Genomic DNA, 19,634 nt, shown 5'->3' with positions numbered 1-19,634 from the left:
GCTCCAAAGATGCTGCTAGCAGTACTTTTTTTACCGTCCTGCTAGCGCATCGCTCCAGTGTGAAAGCCCTCCGGCTTTCACACTGGAGTGAAAGGGGCTCTATTTTTAGCGATGTAGCGCCTGAAAAACACCCCAGTGTGAAAGGGGCCTAAGAGATACATTATCTTATTTTAGGTTTTGTCTCCACTGATCTTTTATAATATATCTTGCCAAGGAATATCAGAATTCCACAGAGAAGGGCACCCATGCGGGCATGCTTCCTAGTCCTGCTGCTGTGTCCATTGACACAGACAGCAGGACTCGCCCCCACTCCCGGCTCCCGTGTCACTGGATTTGATTGACAGCAACAGGAGCCAATGGCAATTCCAATATCCAATGAGGACCTGTGCTCGTGCTTGTCTTTGGAACGATCGGGTTCAGATAAAAAAGGGGGGGCTCTGTGGGGCAGCTGCAGCACAGGTTTTTCACCTTTATGCATATGTAGCACCCTGGTCCTAAACAGGGCTGCTAATAAATCTAGTTGTGCTAGGTGGTAACTAGCCTGGTTAATTGGTAGTCTTTGATCCACTGATTTCTGTCCTAAGTCTGAGTTTAATTTGTAGTCTCTCTCTTCTGCCAATAGGTGGCACTGGGCCTTTGGCACTAGGATGATGGATTACAGTGAATTCAGGTGATGGGTAAATAAGTTGTCTCAGCCAATCAGCAGGAGTTTCTTTGGCCGCTGTGCAAGCTGGAATAGGTTATTCATTCGGGAGGAGTCAGGTGATCGGGGTTCTTCAACGCCCAGGGCTGCAGCCTGGGTGGATGTGTGTGTCAAACAGCTCATACTCACTGATCAGCAGCCGGCTGCAGCGATCCGCTCTCCTCTCCTCAGCGACAACTTCCATGTGAGGAGAGGAGAGCCGATTGCCTAGCAACCCGGCGGTTTGTTTACGTCACATGACGGCTGTGATTGGACACGGGCGTCATGTGATCAGGAGAGCCAATCACAGAGCCCACCTGCCGATTGGAGATGCGACGTGACCTGGTGACACAAGTGCATCGGGATTGCACCTCTGCTCGCCATTCTCCTCCTTCTGAAGGACGTTCCTGAACGTCCACTCAGAAGGAGAGAGCTCCCACCTGGCCGTATATGTATGTTGGCCGGGTGGGAAGTAGTTAAATAAACTTTCTTAAAATGCATAGCAAGGCCTTCAAACATTAGGTGGGCCTGAACGGGGACCAGTGGGGATTCAGAAAGTCCTGACATCAGAGGGAGTAAACAATGCCTTAGGCTTGGTGGTCAGTGGTAGTAAAATGATTACCCCATCATTGGTATCAGTAGGAGGAATAGTGCCCCATCATTGGTATCATTGGGAGGAATAGTGCCCCACCATTGGTATTAGTGGAAAGAATAGTGCCTCATCATTAGTATTAGTGGGGGAAAATAGTGCCCCACTGTTGGTGTCCATGAAAGGAATACCACCTCATATCAGTGGGAGGAATAGTGCCCCAAAAACTGGATAAAGGCTAGCAAAAGGCCACACTTTGAAAACCGCTTGGCTTGTATAAAAAAAAGTGGAAATTTACCTTTAGCTATGTCTGCCTGTTCACTAGCCTAGGTCTTTGTGTAAGATGGCTCTTGCCAGACAAACAAGGAAAAAGAGAACAGAACAAAGTCAATAAGGAATGGCAAAAAACGGAGGTTAACGATATTTCAATATTTCTTTAGATTGTCCCCCCCCCCTTTGAAATGTTACCATGTTCTTGTCATTTAAAAAGTGCACTTTCCCTTTGATGGGAACTCTGAAATTGATTAATGTACACAGATACTGATTGTCACAGATATAACAACATATTCAAATTTATCAGGGTTAGAGATTAAATTAAATATGAGGGATTAGTAGAAATATGATGTTTGTTAACCAGTACCAATAAACATCCACAGGCACCCATTGCTAAATTCCAGATATGTGCATCCTGAGCCACTACTGTAATGCCTCATACACACGGTCGGGCATTCCTACCACAAAATGCGTCGGATTTTTTCAGACGGATTTTGGCCGAAACTTGTGTTGCATACACACGATCGCACAAAGTTCTCAGAAAATCCAACTGTTCTGAACAAGGTGAGGTCAAACACGTACATTGGGACTATAAACGGGCCAGTAACCAATAGCTTTCGTCTCTTAGTTTATTCTGGGCATGCATGGCACTTTGTCCATCGGAATTGTCTACACACGATCGGAATTTATGTGATTGAATTTTGTTGTCAGAAAATTTTAGATCCTGCTCTCAAACTTTGTGCGTCGGAAAATCCGACGGAAAAAGTCAGATGGAGCCCACACACGATCGGATTTTCCGACAACATGATCTGATTGCACATTTTCCGTCTGAAACTCCGACCGTTCGTATGGGGCATTAGGCTTTTTACAGGACTACAAATTGTTTTGGCTGTACATTTTTTTAAACCATTTATAACATACATAAGTAAATAGTATTTATAACTGAAGCTAATATATTGTTTGTTGAATGGTTGCAAATTTACATGATTTTAAAGGATTTAAACTGACAAGATAATGAGACAGAAGCAGATTATTCTGTGTGACATTGTCCGTGGATGGTATTTTCTACCCACAAAAATAGGCCTGCATATGCAGTTAAATATTATATGATGATGTGTGCGCTAACCAGATAAAAGACATATGTTTCACTATGATGGCAGTAATTGATGCTGCCTGCACAGCTGAAAAAACAGGAACACTACAGAGGTTTTATTGAAACTGAAACTGCCTCCAGGATTCCAGACTAGATACTGTATTGTATTGCTTTTCGCTTATTAAAGATGGCAGGATTCTATCAAATGGATACAGATATTGGGTAATTATCTTTATATTTCTAGATATTGGGTAATATTTTTTTCTCTTAAAGTGGAACTGTAATGCCCAGTACTATTTAAATACAATGATTTAATGTTTGCCTATGCATGAAACCCAATGATTTAGTTAAAACATGCATAGGTGATTACAGACCCACTTTAAATTTAAAGTGTCAGGAGCAATGAACCGGGCAGAGACAGAAAATGCAGTTAAAATCACACTTTTAGAGTAATAGCAAAAATAGTTCAGGAACCTAGTCAAAAACAGAAGTCAGGGTTTGGAAGCCAGAGGGGGTAATCAGACGAGCCAGGGTCAGGGAACCAGAAGTCAGCATTTTTAGGAACCAAAAATCAGGAGCAGGAATCAGAAGAGAAGTCGGCCAGGCCAAGTGATACCCAGGAACACAGCAGGAAAACACAGGAGATGTTGACCACACAAGGGCATGGAGGAAATTAACAAAGCTGTTTAAATAGACAATAGGGGCTGGCTGAAGGCTGGACTAATGAGGCAGGTAATGGTAAGTAGGTCAGTCACTGTGGAACCAATTAGTGGCTGGTAACTAACCGAAAGCTGAGCAGCCTCTGTGTACTGAAAGAAAGAGCTGCTTGTGAATACCATGAGCCCAGTCCTGACAAAAGTATATGTGACCTTGTAAAACATTTGAATATATATATAAAATATTTACAGCATAAATACTTTTTTTCTGTTTTTATAAGTGATCACATTATCTCTGTTCTCAGCTTCATAAGGGGTTTGGGGAGTTAGGGGTGGAGAAATAGCAGTACACTGATCTTCCCAGCGAATGGCTGTGCAGGGAGCATGTCAGCACAAGTCTTGGCCATTGGAGGGCAGTTATGCTGTTCACCCAGCACAGCCAGAAAACTTACCACGCTAAGATACATGAATGGGCTTCCCTATGCACAACACACAGAAATGCATGTAAATTACCCCAAAAAATTGTGAGCAGGGACGTACATTCCTGCTACAAAAAGTGTGAATGGGGCATTAGCTTTTTGTTTACAGGGTTTGCTTATACAGGATCAAGGTACTATATGTCAGCGCTTCTGTATTAGGCCTCATACACACTGGACTTTATTTTACAGTTGCTCTAGCGTCTAGATTTTTGGTTTCCTGCCTCTAGATTCCCCTGCATGTTGGCCTATGTGTTCATGCATACACAGACTTTTAGTAGCGTTTAGTGGCAAGAGAGTTTAGAGGCAGGAAAAAAAAAACACTGGCCGTGCGTCCAGGAGCAGCAGAGTTTGGGCAGAAAAAACACACGATGCTTGTAAATACATCTAAATGCATGTTAATGCTAGGCATGTTTAGCGCTAGAACATTAATTAATTTCAATGGCCAGAAAAAATTATTATTCTGGGCAATGAAATTAATTATTGCCCTGTAAACACTTGCAAAAGCTTTAGACACTTTTACAATCATCGGGTATTTTTCTGCTGCCAGGGGGAAGGCTTCTGAGAGAGGTAAAATGACGGTAGTGTTTGATTGCTCAGTTCTCGGTCTAGAGGCAGCAAGGGACAGATTAATGCTGCATCCACCTAGGTGAGTATGCATGTTTTTTTTTTTTATACTTCTCTGTTAAAACCACCCATTTATTTTGTATAGGCTGTCAATGCATGGAAATAGCCCATAAACATACGTGACCCTTTGTTTCAACACTGGGCTTAGGTGAGTGTATGGGGGGGGCAGGACTTTTACATAAAAAAAAAAAAAAAAGTAAACAAAACAAAAGTGCGCTCTGTGTGTAGAGGAGGGGTGGAAAGGGAACCTAAATCTAAAGGTGAAGATTAGCTTTAAGAACGCTAGAAAAAGTATAGATGGAAGCAGGACTTTTTTTATCAGAGAATAGGTGCAGGAACCCTCCCTTACGAGTCACATCTTGCCTCCGCCCCCTACCCACCTCCGAGCACCATCCCTTGTTTCCACCCCTTACCCACCTCCCAGTACTGCTCATTTTAGAGAACACAAATATAATTTTGTGGTGCAAAATAATTTGTATGGAATTTGTTAATGGTAACAAGTAATAAAATTGACCCCCCTACGCAACAATAGACCCCCCCAAGAAACAATAAGCAACAACAGACCCACAGCAGCAGCAACAGTTCTCTGAGCAGCCAGCATCATACATTTCCTCTCCTCAACAGTAGATCCCTTACTGCAACATAAGTCCCTCCGGCAGCAACAATAGACCACCACACAAAATAGATCTCCAGCAACAATAGACCACCACACAAAAATAGATCTCCAGCAACAATAGACCACCACACAAAAATAGATCTGCAGCAACAATAGACCACCACACAAAAATAGATCTCCAGCAACAATAGACCACGACACAAAAATAGATCTCCAGCAACAATAGACCACAACACAAAAATAGATCTCCAGCAACAATAGACCCTCCAGCACACCCCAGCACCCTTTGCCATTACCTAAAATCAGTAATGGAGGTGCCGGAACTGCGTTCCCCCATGTTCCAGCTGAAAAAAAGCCCTGGATGGAAGGTATGTATTGTGTTGAGTTTTTTTTTTCTTTTCTTTTTCCTGTTAAGATCTGAGGGGATTTTATGGATGGGGAGGATTGCTAGGGGGGAGGAAAAACATGGAGTTGAGCTTTAAGCCATTCTTCTGGCTTAAAATTTTACCCATAACAACTTGATAAAAAAAATGATGTTCTTTACCAAGTATCATGCATTCTACATTGATGATTATTCTACCAAAATTAGTGTGTACTGTGAATTGCCTTCAGCATTAGCATTGCTCCTTTTTCTTCTTGCAAGACGCTGCGCGAGACAGTATATTACTGGGTGTTAAACATATTTTTAACTGCTTCAGCCCCGCAAGATTTTACCCCCTGGCGACGATCTGCAAATTTGTATCGTGACTGCGACATTATGGCAGACACATCGGACAATTTTGACACTATTTTGGGACCGTTGTCATTTATACAACGATCAGTGCTTATAAAAATGCACTGATTACTGTGTAAATGACACTGGCAGGGAAGGGGTTAACCACTAGGGGGCGATGAAGGGGTTAATTGTGTCCTAGGGAGTGATTCTAACTTTGGGAGGATGGGCTACAACTCACATGACAGCGATCACTGCTCCCGATGACAGGAAGCAGTGATCTCTGTCATGACACAAGACAGAACGGGGAAGTGCCTTGTTTACATAGGCACTTCCCAGTTCTGAGGCTCCATGGCACGATCGACGAGAGACTGGCGGACATTAAATCCACCGGTCATGCACGCCCACTAACCTCGCCGATTAAAGGGGACGTACAGGTACGCTCATTTGCCCACCGCTGCCATTGTGCTGACGTATATCGGCGTGCAGCGGTCGGCAAGTGGTTAATGTTTTACATAGCTATACCTGCAAAAGGGACCAACATCTAGTGACCTAGAAGGACTTCACCTGACTAAAGTTCTACTGTAAGTTAAAGCTCATAAATCACATATATACTCGGGGGCTTTTTCTTTCCAGATACGTACATATTGAAGGGGCCTTTTCCTTTAGACTCTCAGTTAAAGAAGGCAATTGGCATTTATTTATTATAACATTTTTAATTGGCACAATACAAAAGAAAACTCAATTAGTAGAAATCCAAGGATGCCATTCTATTTTCTTATTTAGTTTATGATTTTGGATCTTAACATAAAATTACTTGTTAATGATTTGCTGAGTTTACTTCCGAATTGTCTGTGGGTAGCCTTTGTATAGATGTAAATTCCTCAAGTGTTTACAGCTGGTAAGATAATATTCTTGCATTAGGTTTACAGAATGCAAGTGCTGTGTGGGAGGAAAATTACAAACTGATTTGGAAGTAAAATGAATAGCACATTTTTCGTTTTTTCCTTCATTTGAATGGCTTTTATTCACATATTTTCCACAAATGTGTTTCATTCCCAGTAATGTATTATTCGTGAATTCAATTATCATTCAAGCAGACAAGTGACAGGGTTAATTGTCGGTTTTCTGTAATATCCAAAATAATATTGTTATATCAATATTTTCCATAGGCCAAAGAACTCTACAGCATCAAAGTGATGTCCTAGAGACAGTGATCTTGGTGAATCCCAATGCCGAAAGCATTGTTCATGAGGTACAACCATTTCTAAAATGTATACTGCTGAAATTGTGTATATATATTTGATTGTACAGTTACCTTCTAAGCATGCATGATTCAAATTTCAACTTTTGGATTAAACATTGGTTCCTAGTGCCCATCTCACAACCTGTTGCTGTAATTGAAAAGTCTAAGCCCTTGTACACACGGTCGGACATTCCGACAACAAAATCCGTCGAACTTGTGTTGCATACAAACGGTCGGACAAAGTTGTCGGAAAATCCGATCGTACGTAACGTGATGACGTTATTTCATTACCACGGGACTACGTTCAGGCTAGTAGCCAATAGCTTTGGTCTAGGAATTTGATCTGAGCATGCGTGGCACTTTGTCCGATCGGAATTCTCTACACACAATCGGACAAAGGCGATCGGATCATGTTGTTGGAAAGTTTTATAGCCTAGCTCTAAAACTTTGTCCGTCGGATATGTCAATGGAAACAGTCCGATGGAGCCCACACACAGTCGGATTATCCGACAACACGGTCCGATTGGACATTTTCCGTCGGAATGTCCGACCGTGTGTACAAGGGCTAAGACTGCTTTAGAACAATACACGCAAGAGGAGGTGCTAGTCCACCCTTGCAGTAGACATAAAAAGCCAGCTTTCAAACTCATTTTTTGATCCTTTGGATCCAATAAGTACATGTATAAAACAAGTTTAAATATCTCCCCAGTGTTATCCATCAAGAATATAAATTGCATAGCTTATACTGTATATGAACTTGCATATTTTATAGAGGGGCCAAAGCCTTTGGAGAAAACGTGAAAAAGGTTAGGGACACCATCCCTTTTTTTCCTGACTTTTTTGTCCTTTTTGTTGAGATTTCGCCATACTTTTAGATCTTTTACAATAGAAGAGAAAGTGAGGGAAGACCCAAAATGTCATTGTTGTCACTGGAACAAGCCTTAAGAGGAAGTCTCCCAAATTGGTGTGCTTGTTCTTGTGTGTAAGGCTGGCCATACATTAAACTATATTCTTGTAAAATGTTCCTTTATATTTACAAAAAACATATCATGTGAGGTCAAACTTAAAGAGTAACTCTACTTTTTTTGCAAAAAAAAGCATTCCCCTCTGGATGATCAACAGTATGTACATTACAAGGATTTTGACAAACTTTATTGCAGATTACTAACTTCTATTATTCAAAAGAAATCCCTGTGTGTTTGTCTGTGTCCATTAGAGTGAGTCTAATGGGAGTTGTTTCATAATTATCAACCAGCTGCTGCACCTGCAAAGCTCTAATGAGGAAAATTTCTGGATCTGCATCCCTTTAGACTTGATTTCCTATTGAGAGTATCTCACCTAAAGTTTTGTGTTGCAGGGGATGCCTGAAATCTGACTTGTATCTTAGTGCAGACTTCTGGGAAAATCAGTGAGCCAATCACACAAGCAGGAAATTATCTGCAGGGTGTTCTGTACAGGACACCTGTGGGTAGCCATATTACATTACAATATGACTTGTGTTGCAATTGTATATGCTATATTAATATATTTTTTTATATTTTTGTTCCCACAAAGTTACTTTCCTTTAAACACAGTTTGTACTCAGTCAGGCAGGACCTTGCTCTACGTCAGCCATTCTCAACCAGGGTTCCTCCAGAGGTGGCAAGGGGTTCCCTGAGCTGTGGCTGATTTACCTCTTGTTTTGATGGTGCCTACATAGTTCTGAGCCAATGTCATTTGGAGGAACCAGTGGTATGACACCAAAGATCTTTATAGCTCTCTTTAAGGGGGCCATTCTTACCACCACTGTAAAAAAGGGCATTCTTCTCAATGACCACCAAAGTAAGGGGCATTGTTCCCACTGACCCCCAATCAATGGGTTTTATCAGGGGTTCCCCCGATACCTGAAAATTATTTTAAGGGTTCCCCTGGGGTAAAAAGGTTGAGAAAGGCTGCTCTACGTAGTTGAAGGTAAATCTAAAGGAAACGAAACTAGAAAACTGTATAATGTATCGCTAGCTTAAAGGCTAAGTTCATCTTTGTTCACCATTTTTTCTAAATTCCAGCTCGCCTATGTACCAGTATAGGATTAATGTACTTATTTTGCAAAAATAAAACAGCTTTGCATTAGGACTACATAGGCTTAAATTCACTCTCTGCATAGCTGTTAAAAAAACACATATCAATTACTTCTGCCTTACTTCCTGGACAGACTTTAGGTCACAACACAGAGAGAAGTTGACCAGCCGATCTCATTAGCACACACCCTGCATCATCTACCATCAGCTGGTCAACTCCTTCCTCTGTCATAACCTAAAGTCTGTCGAGGAAGTAAGGCAGAAGTAATAGAGAAGTGTTTTTAAACATCTTTCAAGACAGTGAGGTAAGCATGTGTAGAATAAATGGAAAGCACACACTCACACATACTTTTTCAAGCAAAGAAAAAAAAGTTTAGCCTGAAGTTACTTTTTAAGCCCTAGCCAGGAAAGTAGGTTAACTTTCCTGAGCTCTGATTAGAAAAAAAGGATGCCATTTATATTGGATTGTTAAATATTAAATCATCACTATTTCTAGAACAAAAATGGTACTGGTAACATTCACAGCTTGGTCTATATTTGTACCCAACACTTTGTATAAATTGAGACATTATCCCTATTCTGTGCAGAGGCAAAATCCATATATGTTGTCACTCTGAGGGGCCAAGTTCTCTGGTTATTCAAAGCATATTAGATTGTTTTGCATTGCACATTGCTAAATGTGCTCTGAATTCTATTTTTAAGGTACGCTCCTTGATCACGGATCCTTCTGCCTACAAACTACTCATCTTAAGTGGTCAGTGTTCAGACCAAGAAGGAGACTTAATTCTACAAAGTGGCACTTTTCCCCTTCGAAGACTTGGAGAGGTGTTCAGTGACCCAGAGGTAAGTATCGTATAGTCAAAATCATTAACTAAATGATGTAAAACTGTTTTACTTATCAGTAATCAGCTTTTCTTTTTGGAGCTTGGCGCCATACTGGTTGGACTTTTGTGATATGTTTGTCTTTGGTTCAAATATGAGCCAATTTCAGCTTACAATGTCTGTCCACCTAAAAGTGATATTAGTGAAAGGTTCATTGTGGTTGCAAAGTAGTGTATATATCATATACTGTTTACACTGTATACACTATATACTAATGTTCCAGCTCCTCATGCTGCATTATCTGTGTCATAAATTAGATAAAATTGCAACATAGGGAGTGGGAACTATTTATAATTGCCACAGCTGGTGAACAGAGATCAAAACCCAGGACAGTACTCCTCCAATTAGTTGCTTTGCATTATGCTGTTGTATTCAAGGGCTGTAGATGGGAGGTTTTATCTTTATGTATCATTCATGGCTGGGTTGATCAATAAATAAAAAATGTCAGTTTCCTTTAGACCAAGATTGCTTTCTCATCAGGGTTGAGTAACTCATTTTTTCTGCTTTTGTCACTGCAGGTTTGTCAGCTTTTCAGTAACACTGATCCAGAGATCAAGGCTTCTTTAACGGTTTCTTGTTTGGAAGAAGGTGATTGGTGCAACCTTGGACATTCCAATTTCCAGGATATCATCAGTTTAAAGCTCAATCCTGAACCAGTCTTACCTGCAATGGATGGTGTTTCGGAATTTGCAGATTATGTCTCAGAGACTGTTGATGTTCCTTCTCCTTTTGATCTCCTGGAGCCACCCAATTCTGGTGGTTTTTTGAAACTGTCAAAGCCATGTTGTTACATATTTCCTGGCGGCAGAGGAGACTCTGCCCTTTTTGCTGTTAATGGATTTAATATTCTAGTAGATGGTGGATCTGAAAGGAAATCCTGCTTTTGGAAGCTAGTTCGGCATTTAGATAGGATTGACTCCATATTGCTGACACATATTGGAGCAGATAATCTACCTGGAATAAATGGACTTCTTCAAAGAAAGATAGCTGAACAAGATGAAGAACAATCTCAGGGCTCTACTGCTTATAGTGACTGGATGAAGAACCTAATATCCCCAGAACTTGGGGTTGTGTTCTTCAATGTACCAGATAAACTCAAAATGCCTGAATCTGGTATGAAGGTTAAAAGAAGTATTGAAGAAGCTTGTCTAACATTACAATACTTAAATAAATTAGGAATAAAAGCAGAGCCTTTGTACAGGGTAGTGAGCAACACAATAGAGCCCATAACATTGTTTCATAAAATGGGTGTTGGCAGGTTGGATATGTATGTGTTGAATCCAGTGAAAGACAGCAAAGAAATGCAGTTTTTAATGCAAAAATGGGCTGGAAACAGCAAAGCAAAAACTGGCATAATTCTACCAAATGGCAAAGAGGGTGAAATTTCAGTACCATATCTTACATCCATCACTGCCCTAGTCGTCTGGCTCCCAGCCAGCCCAACTGAAAAAATAGTACGTGTCTTGTTTCCTGGAAATGCACCACAAAATAAAATTCTTGAAGGTCTTGAAAAGCTTAAGCATTTAGATTTCTTGAGGTATCCAGTTGCAACACAAAAGGACATTTCTGCTGGTGGCCCACCATCTATTGGTAAGCACACAAAAATCAAACAAAGGGCAGACAGCAAAGAAAGTCTCAAATCATCTACAAGACCAAGCACAGGTAAACCAAGTAAAAGGGAAGACATTTCAGAAGAGGTGGTCAAGGAAGTTAAATCAGAGATCACAAAAGAGCCCAAAACTGAGAAAAAGGTTAAAGAAGCTTTAGAAAAACATACTGAAAAGCCTTCAAAGATTGAAAAAACAAAAACAGAATCAACTGATTCTGCAAAAGCAGAAAAGCGGAAACTTTTGAAAGAGAAAACAGGCAAGAAGTCTATCAAGGACAAGATTTCTAAACTTGATGAAAAAAAAGACAAAGAGAAAAAAGAAATAAAGAAAGAAAAAATTGATATCAAGAAAGAAAATGTTAAAAAGGAAGAAAAGAAAGATGTAAAGAAAGAAGAGAAAAAAAGAGAAGTTAAACCTGAAATTAGGAAACTACCCAAGCCTGACTTACGACCGTTTACACCTGAAGTAAGAAAAACACTACATAAAGCAAAAGTTCCAGGCAAATTTAGGGCTGAAAAAATAAAAAGTAAAGCAGAGAAAGATGCTATATCAGAACAAAAAGTAAGTCGCGTACAACAAGTTCCCATGGGAAAGTCGCCACAGATGGCTGATATAGCAGAACAAAGATCAATTATGTCATCTCCTGAAGATCTAACCAAAGATTTTGAGGAGTTGAAGTTTGAAGGAAAACTGGAGCAATTCAATGAAAAACAAGAGGATGCTATTCTTTTAGAAAAGGATACTACTAAAGACATACTATCAGATATGTTAGTTATACAAAATCAGTTCAAAGATGAAAATGAAATAGAAGAGATGACATCTGATAAAAAAAGCCCTATTGAGTCTCCAGATGAGGGTATTACCACTACTGATGTGGAGGGAGATTCACAGCATGAAGAGAAGCCATTGTACCAAATAGATGACACAAATGAACTGGTAGATGAAGGTGCGGCAATGGATGAACCTGCTGAGATGGCAGAATATGAGGAAGAGGTAGCAACAGAAGAAGAGAATGAGAACACACCAGATGTGGAAACAAAAGTGTCTGCGAGAAGCAGGTTAGAATCTATGCCAACTTTGGACATACAAGATTTGGAAACTGATGAAGATAAAGAAAATGAATTGGATGAAAAGGGCATTTTGGATAGAAAGCAAAAGGAAGAAATAATTGAGCGATGTGAAGATGATTATGTCAGTAAAAAAGAGAAAGATGAAAAGGAAACAGAGAAGAGCATCGAGGTGGTAGAAAAAGCCGATGTAGAAGAAATGGAGGAATATGTAGAAGAAGCTGAAGATAAACTGAAATGTAAGGACAGTGAGTACAGAGAACAATTAAATGAAAAAGAAGAAAATATATCATGTGATTTTACAATGTCACTAAAAAAGGAGACAGATACATCAAATCTTTATGGAAAAGATGCAGAAAAGGAGCCATCATATCTGGCTGGTGTCCCTTTGTCATCTGGAACTGCTGCTGAGCACATATCATACATCCAAGATGAAACTATGCCTGGCTATTCAGAAACCGAGCAGACAATTTCTGACGAAGAAATACATGATGAGCAGGAAGAAAGAATTCCTCACCTACAATATGATGTAGGAAGTTATGATATTTCAGTTCCAGATCATCCTGGATCATTTGATGCAATACATGGTATCATGGCTATACCTTCTTCTGAGGTGACTGTGAAGGGGTATGGAGTACAAGAGCCTGAAATAGTGGGTTATTCCACTAATATTGTTGCAGCACCTCTTGCAGAAGAGGAACATGTTTCTTCAGCAACATCGATTACTGAATGTGACAAATTATCTTCTTTTGCCACATCTGTTGCAGAAGACCAGTCTATTGCCTCTATCACTGCACCAAAAACAGAAGAGACAGGCAAAAGCTCTTTGCTTCTTGACACTGCTAACAGCATTCCCTCTTCCCATACTGAAGCTACCCAGGGCATAGAGTATTTACCATCTGCTGGTACAATATCCCCAACCTCTTCTCTAGAAGAAGATAAGTGCTTCAAATCTCCACCTCCAGAAGATTTTCAGGCAATTATTGCTTCTGCTAAAGGTCATCTCTATGAGAGCTGTCTTGCAGAGGTGGAGGAAAGCGATCAGACTACAGATATTGGTGCAACAGATGAAAGAAATTACAGCTCCGTTTTATTTTCTGAGCATGACCAAGCTGATGTCCAATATACATATGGCATGGATATGAAGTTCTCCTCCTCTGTTCCTTGTGGTGAATCAGAGAAAGTTGACTCCATCTTTGCAGAGACTGAGGAAAGATGTTTGAGTCCTGATGATAGTACTGTTAAAATGGCATCTCCAACTCAGTCTGGGCCTACAAGCACAGGACACACACCATTCCACCAGTCACCTGTTGAGGACCGATCTGAGACTACACAAGCTGAACTCTTTGAAGCAGCAGATATACTTACACATGCAGAAGATGTGAAAGATGAAGCACATGACAAATATGAATTATATGAAAAATGCACAGAGCAGCATTATAAATCAAAAGAAGTGCCTTCTCAAACTGCAGAGCAGGTGACTCTATCAGAAACCCTTACGTCAAAAGAGCCAACATACACCAGAGATCAAGATTATGATAATTTTAGCAATGAAACATTGCCAGCAATGAAAGAAATAATCCAGAGCGTGGAAGACGAAGTAATTGATAAAAACATTGACCTTGCTCCATTCAGTGAGCTTCCTACAGAGCCAGTGATATCAATGGGTTCTAGACCATACATGCAGCTTGAAGAAACAATTGCATCTAAGGAAATATCCCATGAAGACTGGAAATCTTCACATGTACAAGAAACAGACACTGATCTATTCCAGTCAGTGTCACCCAAACAGATGCCAGAGTATGCAGAGTATGTTGATATTAAAGACCAAAAACCTGGAAAAGATGAAATGTCACCTGTGAGTTGTAGTCAGGATATTTTCCTAGGAGATGCTAAGTCACTTTCCTTCACAGAACAAGGAAAAGAAGATGACACCTCCTTACAGATGTCATTAATAGAGCAAAGTCCAATTGTGAATGAAACATATCAAGATAGTCCAACAAAAGAAACATATTTGGATAATGAAAGTTCTTTACAGTTTAAAGATCAAACTGAAAAAAAAGAAACAAGATATGGGTCTGATGAAACATCACAGGGATATGTGGAATCTTTGCTATCCACACAGGAAAGCTTTGAGGATGATCAAAAACATCTAGAAGAGGTTCCTGAAACACATTTTCACGATCAGTTTCAGCCTCTCTCTCTCCATACCACAGAACCTAGAGAGGATAAAGAAACCCATTCAGAGGAATCACCTGTGGCAAAGATACATGCATATCACCTTGAAGAACCAGTATTGCATAAGGAACAATCTCCAGTAATTTCCTCCTCAAGCCCTGATGAATCGGATTCTCTATCTTTTGCAGATCACAGTGCTCTTAAAGAAAGTGAATCAGTAAAAACAAGCTCTTATAAAGAACCATGCCAAGATTACCAAGATGTGGAATATTCACTGGACTATTTAAAATCTGTAGATTCTACAGAAAGCACACAGGAAAATAATAGTTCCTCAAAGATGTTCGAGAAGGACATATTATCAGAAAAGGAAGCTAATAATGAAGGTTTGACTAAAACAGAAGATAACTATCTTAAACAACTAAACTCAGAGAAGAAAATATGGTTCACAGAGTCAAAAGAAGTTAAAGAAATAGAATATGTTAAAAAAGAAAGTAAGCTACGATATACTGAAGAAGGCGAGAGCACCTTCCTTGATGATGTTTCTGACTGGGAGGAGCAGCCAGCCTCCAATTTAGAGGGTTCAGAACAGTCAACACCTGATAGAGTAGAGAGGGATATTTTGGATACAGAATATGCACATTTCCAAGAGGATAAACATATAGACCCTTTGCAGGAGTCTTCTTACATATCCGCTGAAACTCATCTCACCGATGACAAGGTATTACCTGCTGAATCTCTCTTGCAACAAGAAACAACATATCAATCGGATGAAGCTGACCTCTTAGATAAACTGTCCTATGTAACAACATCTTCACCCGTTAATGCTTTATTGGACAGGAACGATGGAGAAATCAAGCCTATATTCCATCAAGATGGCAATACAGAAAAAATAAAGGAAGCTTCCTTGCCTGTAGCAAAGGGGTTTGAAGACCATGATTCACAAGAGGAAGAAGAGTATCCATACTCACAACCTGTCTTTGATACAAGGGTTTATTTTCATGATAGTGATTTTGTTGAAAAGAAATGTGATCTTCAGCTTGGCACAGATGCTGTTAATGTATTAGATGCATATGAACATTCTCCAGTCAAGGAATCAAGTGATAATGCCTATAAAGAAAAGTTAAAACAGGAAGATGAACAATATGAATATTCCAGAGAATGCACGGAGCAAGAATACGTGGAAACATCATACCAAGAGACTCTACCATTGTCTAAAGTCACTACTGAGTATAGTTTGGGAGACAAACTAGATAACACAAAAGGCGATGTACTTTCAAAACGGGACAAAAAACTTTCTCCAACTTCACTGGACTATCCTACAGATTCCAGCTTTACATCATCTCATAGTCAATTGGAGCCCAGTGCACAAGAAAGAGAAATATATTGTTCTACAAAAAAAATTGAAGAACGGGAACCAACACCTTATCCAGGTGACAAATCATTTCAGTATGCAGATATATATGAGAAGATTGCTATTTCCGGTGTTGGGCACATCATGGAAGAGACTGAGCCAACAAGTGCTAGTTATCTAGAGAAAGAAAAGTCAACTATTCCTTCTGTTGATGCAGTATCTACAAGCATACAGTGTCATCAAATGTCCTTAAAGGAGGAAGAGTCACATTTATATACATCAGGAGAAAAGGAGCTCTCTTCACCAATGTCTCCAAAAGGGAAAGGAGACCGTTCAACATTTGAGTACACAGAAACACAACAACATGATTTAGCAAGCTCAGGCATTGATAAAATGTCAAGTATTAAATCAGTCAGTAATGAAAAATTAGACACGGATATGTCATTTGAAAAGCTACAAAGACAAAAAGCAGATGATCAGTTCGAATTATCATCTAGCTGCATGGACCATTCACAAAAATCAGATACAATAGAACCTAGTCACCAAGATAGGGCTGTTTCTTACCTCGATGCTTCACAAAAAAATGATGGTAACATCGATTTAGCTAGTCAGAATGTTGCCCTTTCTGAAATAAGTCCTGTTAAGGTTAAAGATTCTTATTATGAAAAAACAGACATGTGGGAAGAAAATGCAAGTGATTCTGAATTGGAGAAAGGAGCCAAAGAGAAGTCAGAAAAGGAGACAAAGGATCCCATTCCGCATGCAGATATAGAAAGGCCATACGAAACATACACATTTGATGATGTTAAGGAAAGGAATGACTTGGCTAATTTTAGTATTCTTTCTGAACACAAAGATGTAGAAATAGAACACTTTAATGTTCAGGCTGGAGCAAAAACTGAGGAATTAATTGGAGCTCAAACTGTTGAACATTCTTTACTGGGAAGAACAGAACACAGCTTTCATGAAGATGAACAAAAAGAGCAGAGGGACGATCGTGAAATGGATTACACATACTCTCCTTTCAAGTTACAAAGTGATTTTACAAAGGATATACCTGAATCTGAATTCCATATAGATTACCATCAGAAAGAAGCTTTTATTGAATCCCATGAAGCAGATTCATTTTTAGAAAGTGGTGTTTTATGTGGTAAGGACAAGAAGCAATCTTTTGGTGTTGCAGAAACTGCAATCTCAGCTACTGAATCTGAGTATTCATCTGGAATGTTTTTAGTTACAGAAAAAGAAATTGAAGGTTTGGCAGCTTCTGCATCATACAAACCACATTATGACTCTTTGTCATTTTCAGATTCTAAAGAATTAGGTGTAGATGTCTTAGTTGCATCGTTAAAAGGACAGAACGAATACCTTGAGGTTTCTGAAAGCGCTTGCAAAAAAGATTCCTTCTCTTTAACCCAATTCTCACCACTAAGCTCATCTGAAGATAATCCTTTATATGCAAAAGTTTCAAGTCAACAATACTCAGAAGCAGATTACCAAAAAGATTCTCACAGTGCATCAGAAACATCTTCTGAAGCTAGCACTCCAGTAAAAAAAGACACTGCTGAAGGACTTTACTCACAGATTGTTAGCAGTTATTCTTCGGATACTGAGCCAGCAGTCAGGAATCTGTGGGATGTTTCTCCTCTTGTTCCAGCTGATGCTGCCAAACCCTGTATACCAGGGGAAAGGGATGCCACTGATGATCATGAGTCTGCAAGCGCCTATGATATGGATGACTGTACATTGCCTTGTAGAATTGAATGCAAAGGAACACCGTGCACCTCAAAAACAGATACTGTTAAAGAAATTTTTAGTGGCCATATAGCACCTATGCAGGCAGAAAATATGGATGGCATTTCGACAATTTCTAATGTGTTGACTTCATTTCCACCCCATCAACAAGAAGAACTGTCAGCGGCAAATGGCCCCACAGAGGTTAACACAATGCCGGAATTATTTCAACATTCACAGTATGTTGAAAAGGAGTTCTACTCTTCAGATATAACGGGTGAAAAAGCATCTCCAGATTCTGATAGAGACTCTCCATACTCTGAGGAAGATACAGAAAAACCAAACCGGCCCTCTTCTCTTGTGTCTCCTGACCACACATTCCAACCTTACTTTCCAGATACACAGAAAGGTAGAGGACCTGAAGATCATGGAGATGCTTCCCATGAACATGAACCATGCCTAGGAACATCAAGTGAGTATGAGCACAAAATATCCTCCTCTGAGTATTTACACAAGAAAGATGAACTCTCTCCATCTTTTATAAACCCTAGCCCCCTTGACCTTTCAGATGATAGTGATGTGTCACAAGATGAGGGTCATCCTTCAGTTAAGGGAAGGTCTCATCATGGGTCAACCCGTCATGTACAGGGGACCACTGCTGAGGAAACACCTCCAACATCTGTTAGCGATTCTAGATCCTCCCAATCAGATTCTGATGTCCCACCAGAAACTGAAGAATGTCCATCAATAACAGCTGATGCAGCAATGGATTCTGATGAGGATGCGGACTTCCTTCCTGTAGATAAAGCAGTGGGAAATTCTCACCACAGCAGCTCAAGACAAGGTCATGATCCACATCCAGCTCCAATGATGGATCCCTATCCTCATCCTCCACATCCTGATGTCTGTATGGTAGACCCTGAAATGTTAGTAAATGAATTATCCCTGGGTAAAGGAGAAAAACTGCTCAAAAAAGATTTAAAGGAGAAAACTAAAGGTGTTAGAAAATCTTTAAATAAACCCAAATCTACTTCGCCGGCTAGGAAGCTGGAATCTAAAGTAAAACATTCTCCAACACTATCAAAGCAGACATCCCGAGAGACAACAGAGAAATCTTCAAAGCATACAACAGCAAGGAAGGAAACAACAGAGAAATCTCAAAAAACAAAAACTTCATTGCAGACCCATTCCTCTAGGGGAGAAGACAAAGAAGACTTTTCTAGAAGCAGTAATCCTAGCAAGCTGGTAAACAGCATCAAATCTACAGGTAATTTCATTTTTGAACTATGCCTCAAGTTCATTTAATGCCCGCTTATCATAATTAAAATTGTGTGCACACTAGAGGTTTGATGGGTGTTGAAGAATGTTGTGTACTACCTATATGCATATTGCTGGCATATGTCAAAGCTATTTTTTTAGAATTAGGAGTTATTTGTATTAATTATGAGAGAGGCTTTAATTTATTAGTCCAGTCTATCTAAGGAGTCAATTCACTAAGAGTTGAATATCAAATCAATAACCAATGCGATATTTAACTCATGAATGTTCAGTTCACAAAAAAATACAGTAAATATCTCATGAGTTAAATATTTTATTTTGCATTATTTAAGGTGCCCTTGTATGTTATTTTAACTCATTCTGGACCTCCAGCTGCAACATGAAGTGAAACATTTAACAGTGGTATTCCTACCTGTGGCCTACCAACGAGGGGGGGTGGGGGGGACGGCCTGCCCGGGTGTCACGCATTGGGGGGGTGTCAGCCCGCGGGGGCCCCGGGCACAGGCA

General features: G+C 39.9%; 1 protein-coding gene across 1 annotated transcript in view; it reads left to right on the top strand.

Annotated features, from left to right (window-relative positions):
- MAP1A (microtubule associated protein 1A) overlaps positions 1-19,634 on the top strand; it is a 300,227-nt gene that overhangs the window by 260,764 nt on the left and 19,829 nt on the right. Inside the window, exons 3-5 of the mRNA XM_077474271.1 lie at positions 6,897-6,979; positions 9,730-9,870; positions 10,428-19,116. Of these exons, the coding sequence (XP_077330397.1) occupies positions 6,897-6,979; positions 9,730-9,870; positions 10,428-19,116 (8,913 nt within the window). The remainder of the gene's footprint in view (positions 1-6,896; positions 6,980-9,729; positions 9,871-10,427; positions 19,117-19,634) is intronic.

Source organism: Lithobates pipiens, unplaced genomic scaffold, assembly GCF_037356315.1.
Source record: "Lithobates pipiens isolate NorthernLeopardFrog02 unplaced genomic scaffold, aLitPip1_a1.2 Scaffold_8, whole genome shotgun sequence".
Classification (NCBI taxonomy): domain Eukaryota; kingdom Metazoa; phylum Chordata; class Amphibia; order Anura; family Ranidae; genus Lithobates; species Lithobates pipiens.
Note: the sequence above shows the minus strand (reverse complement) of the source record. Positions and strands in the feature narration are given on the sequence as shown.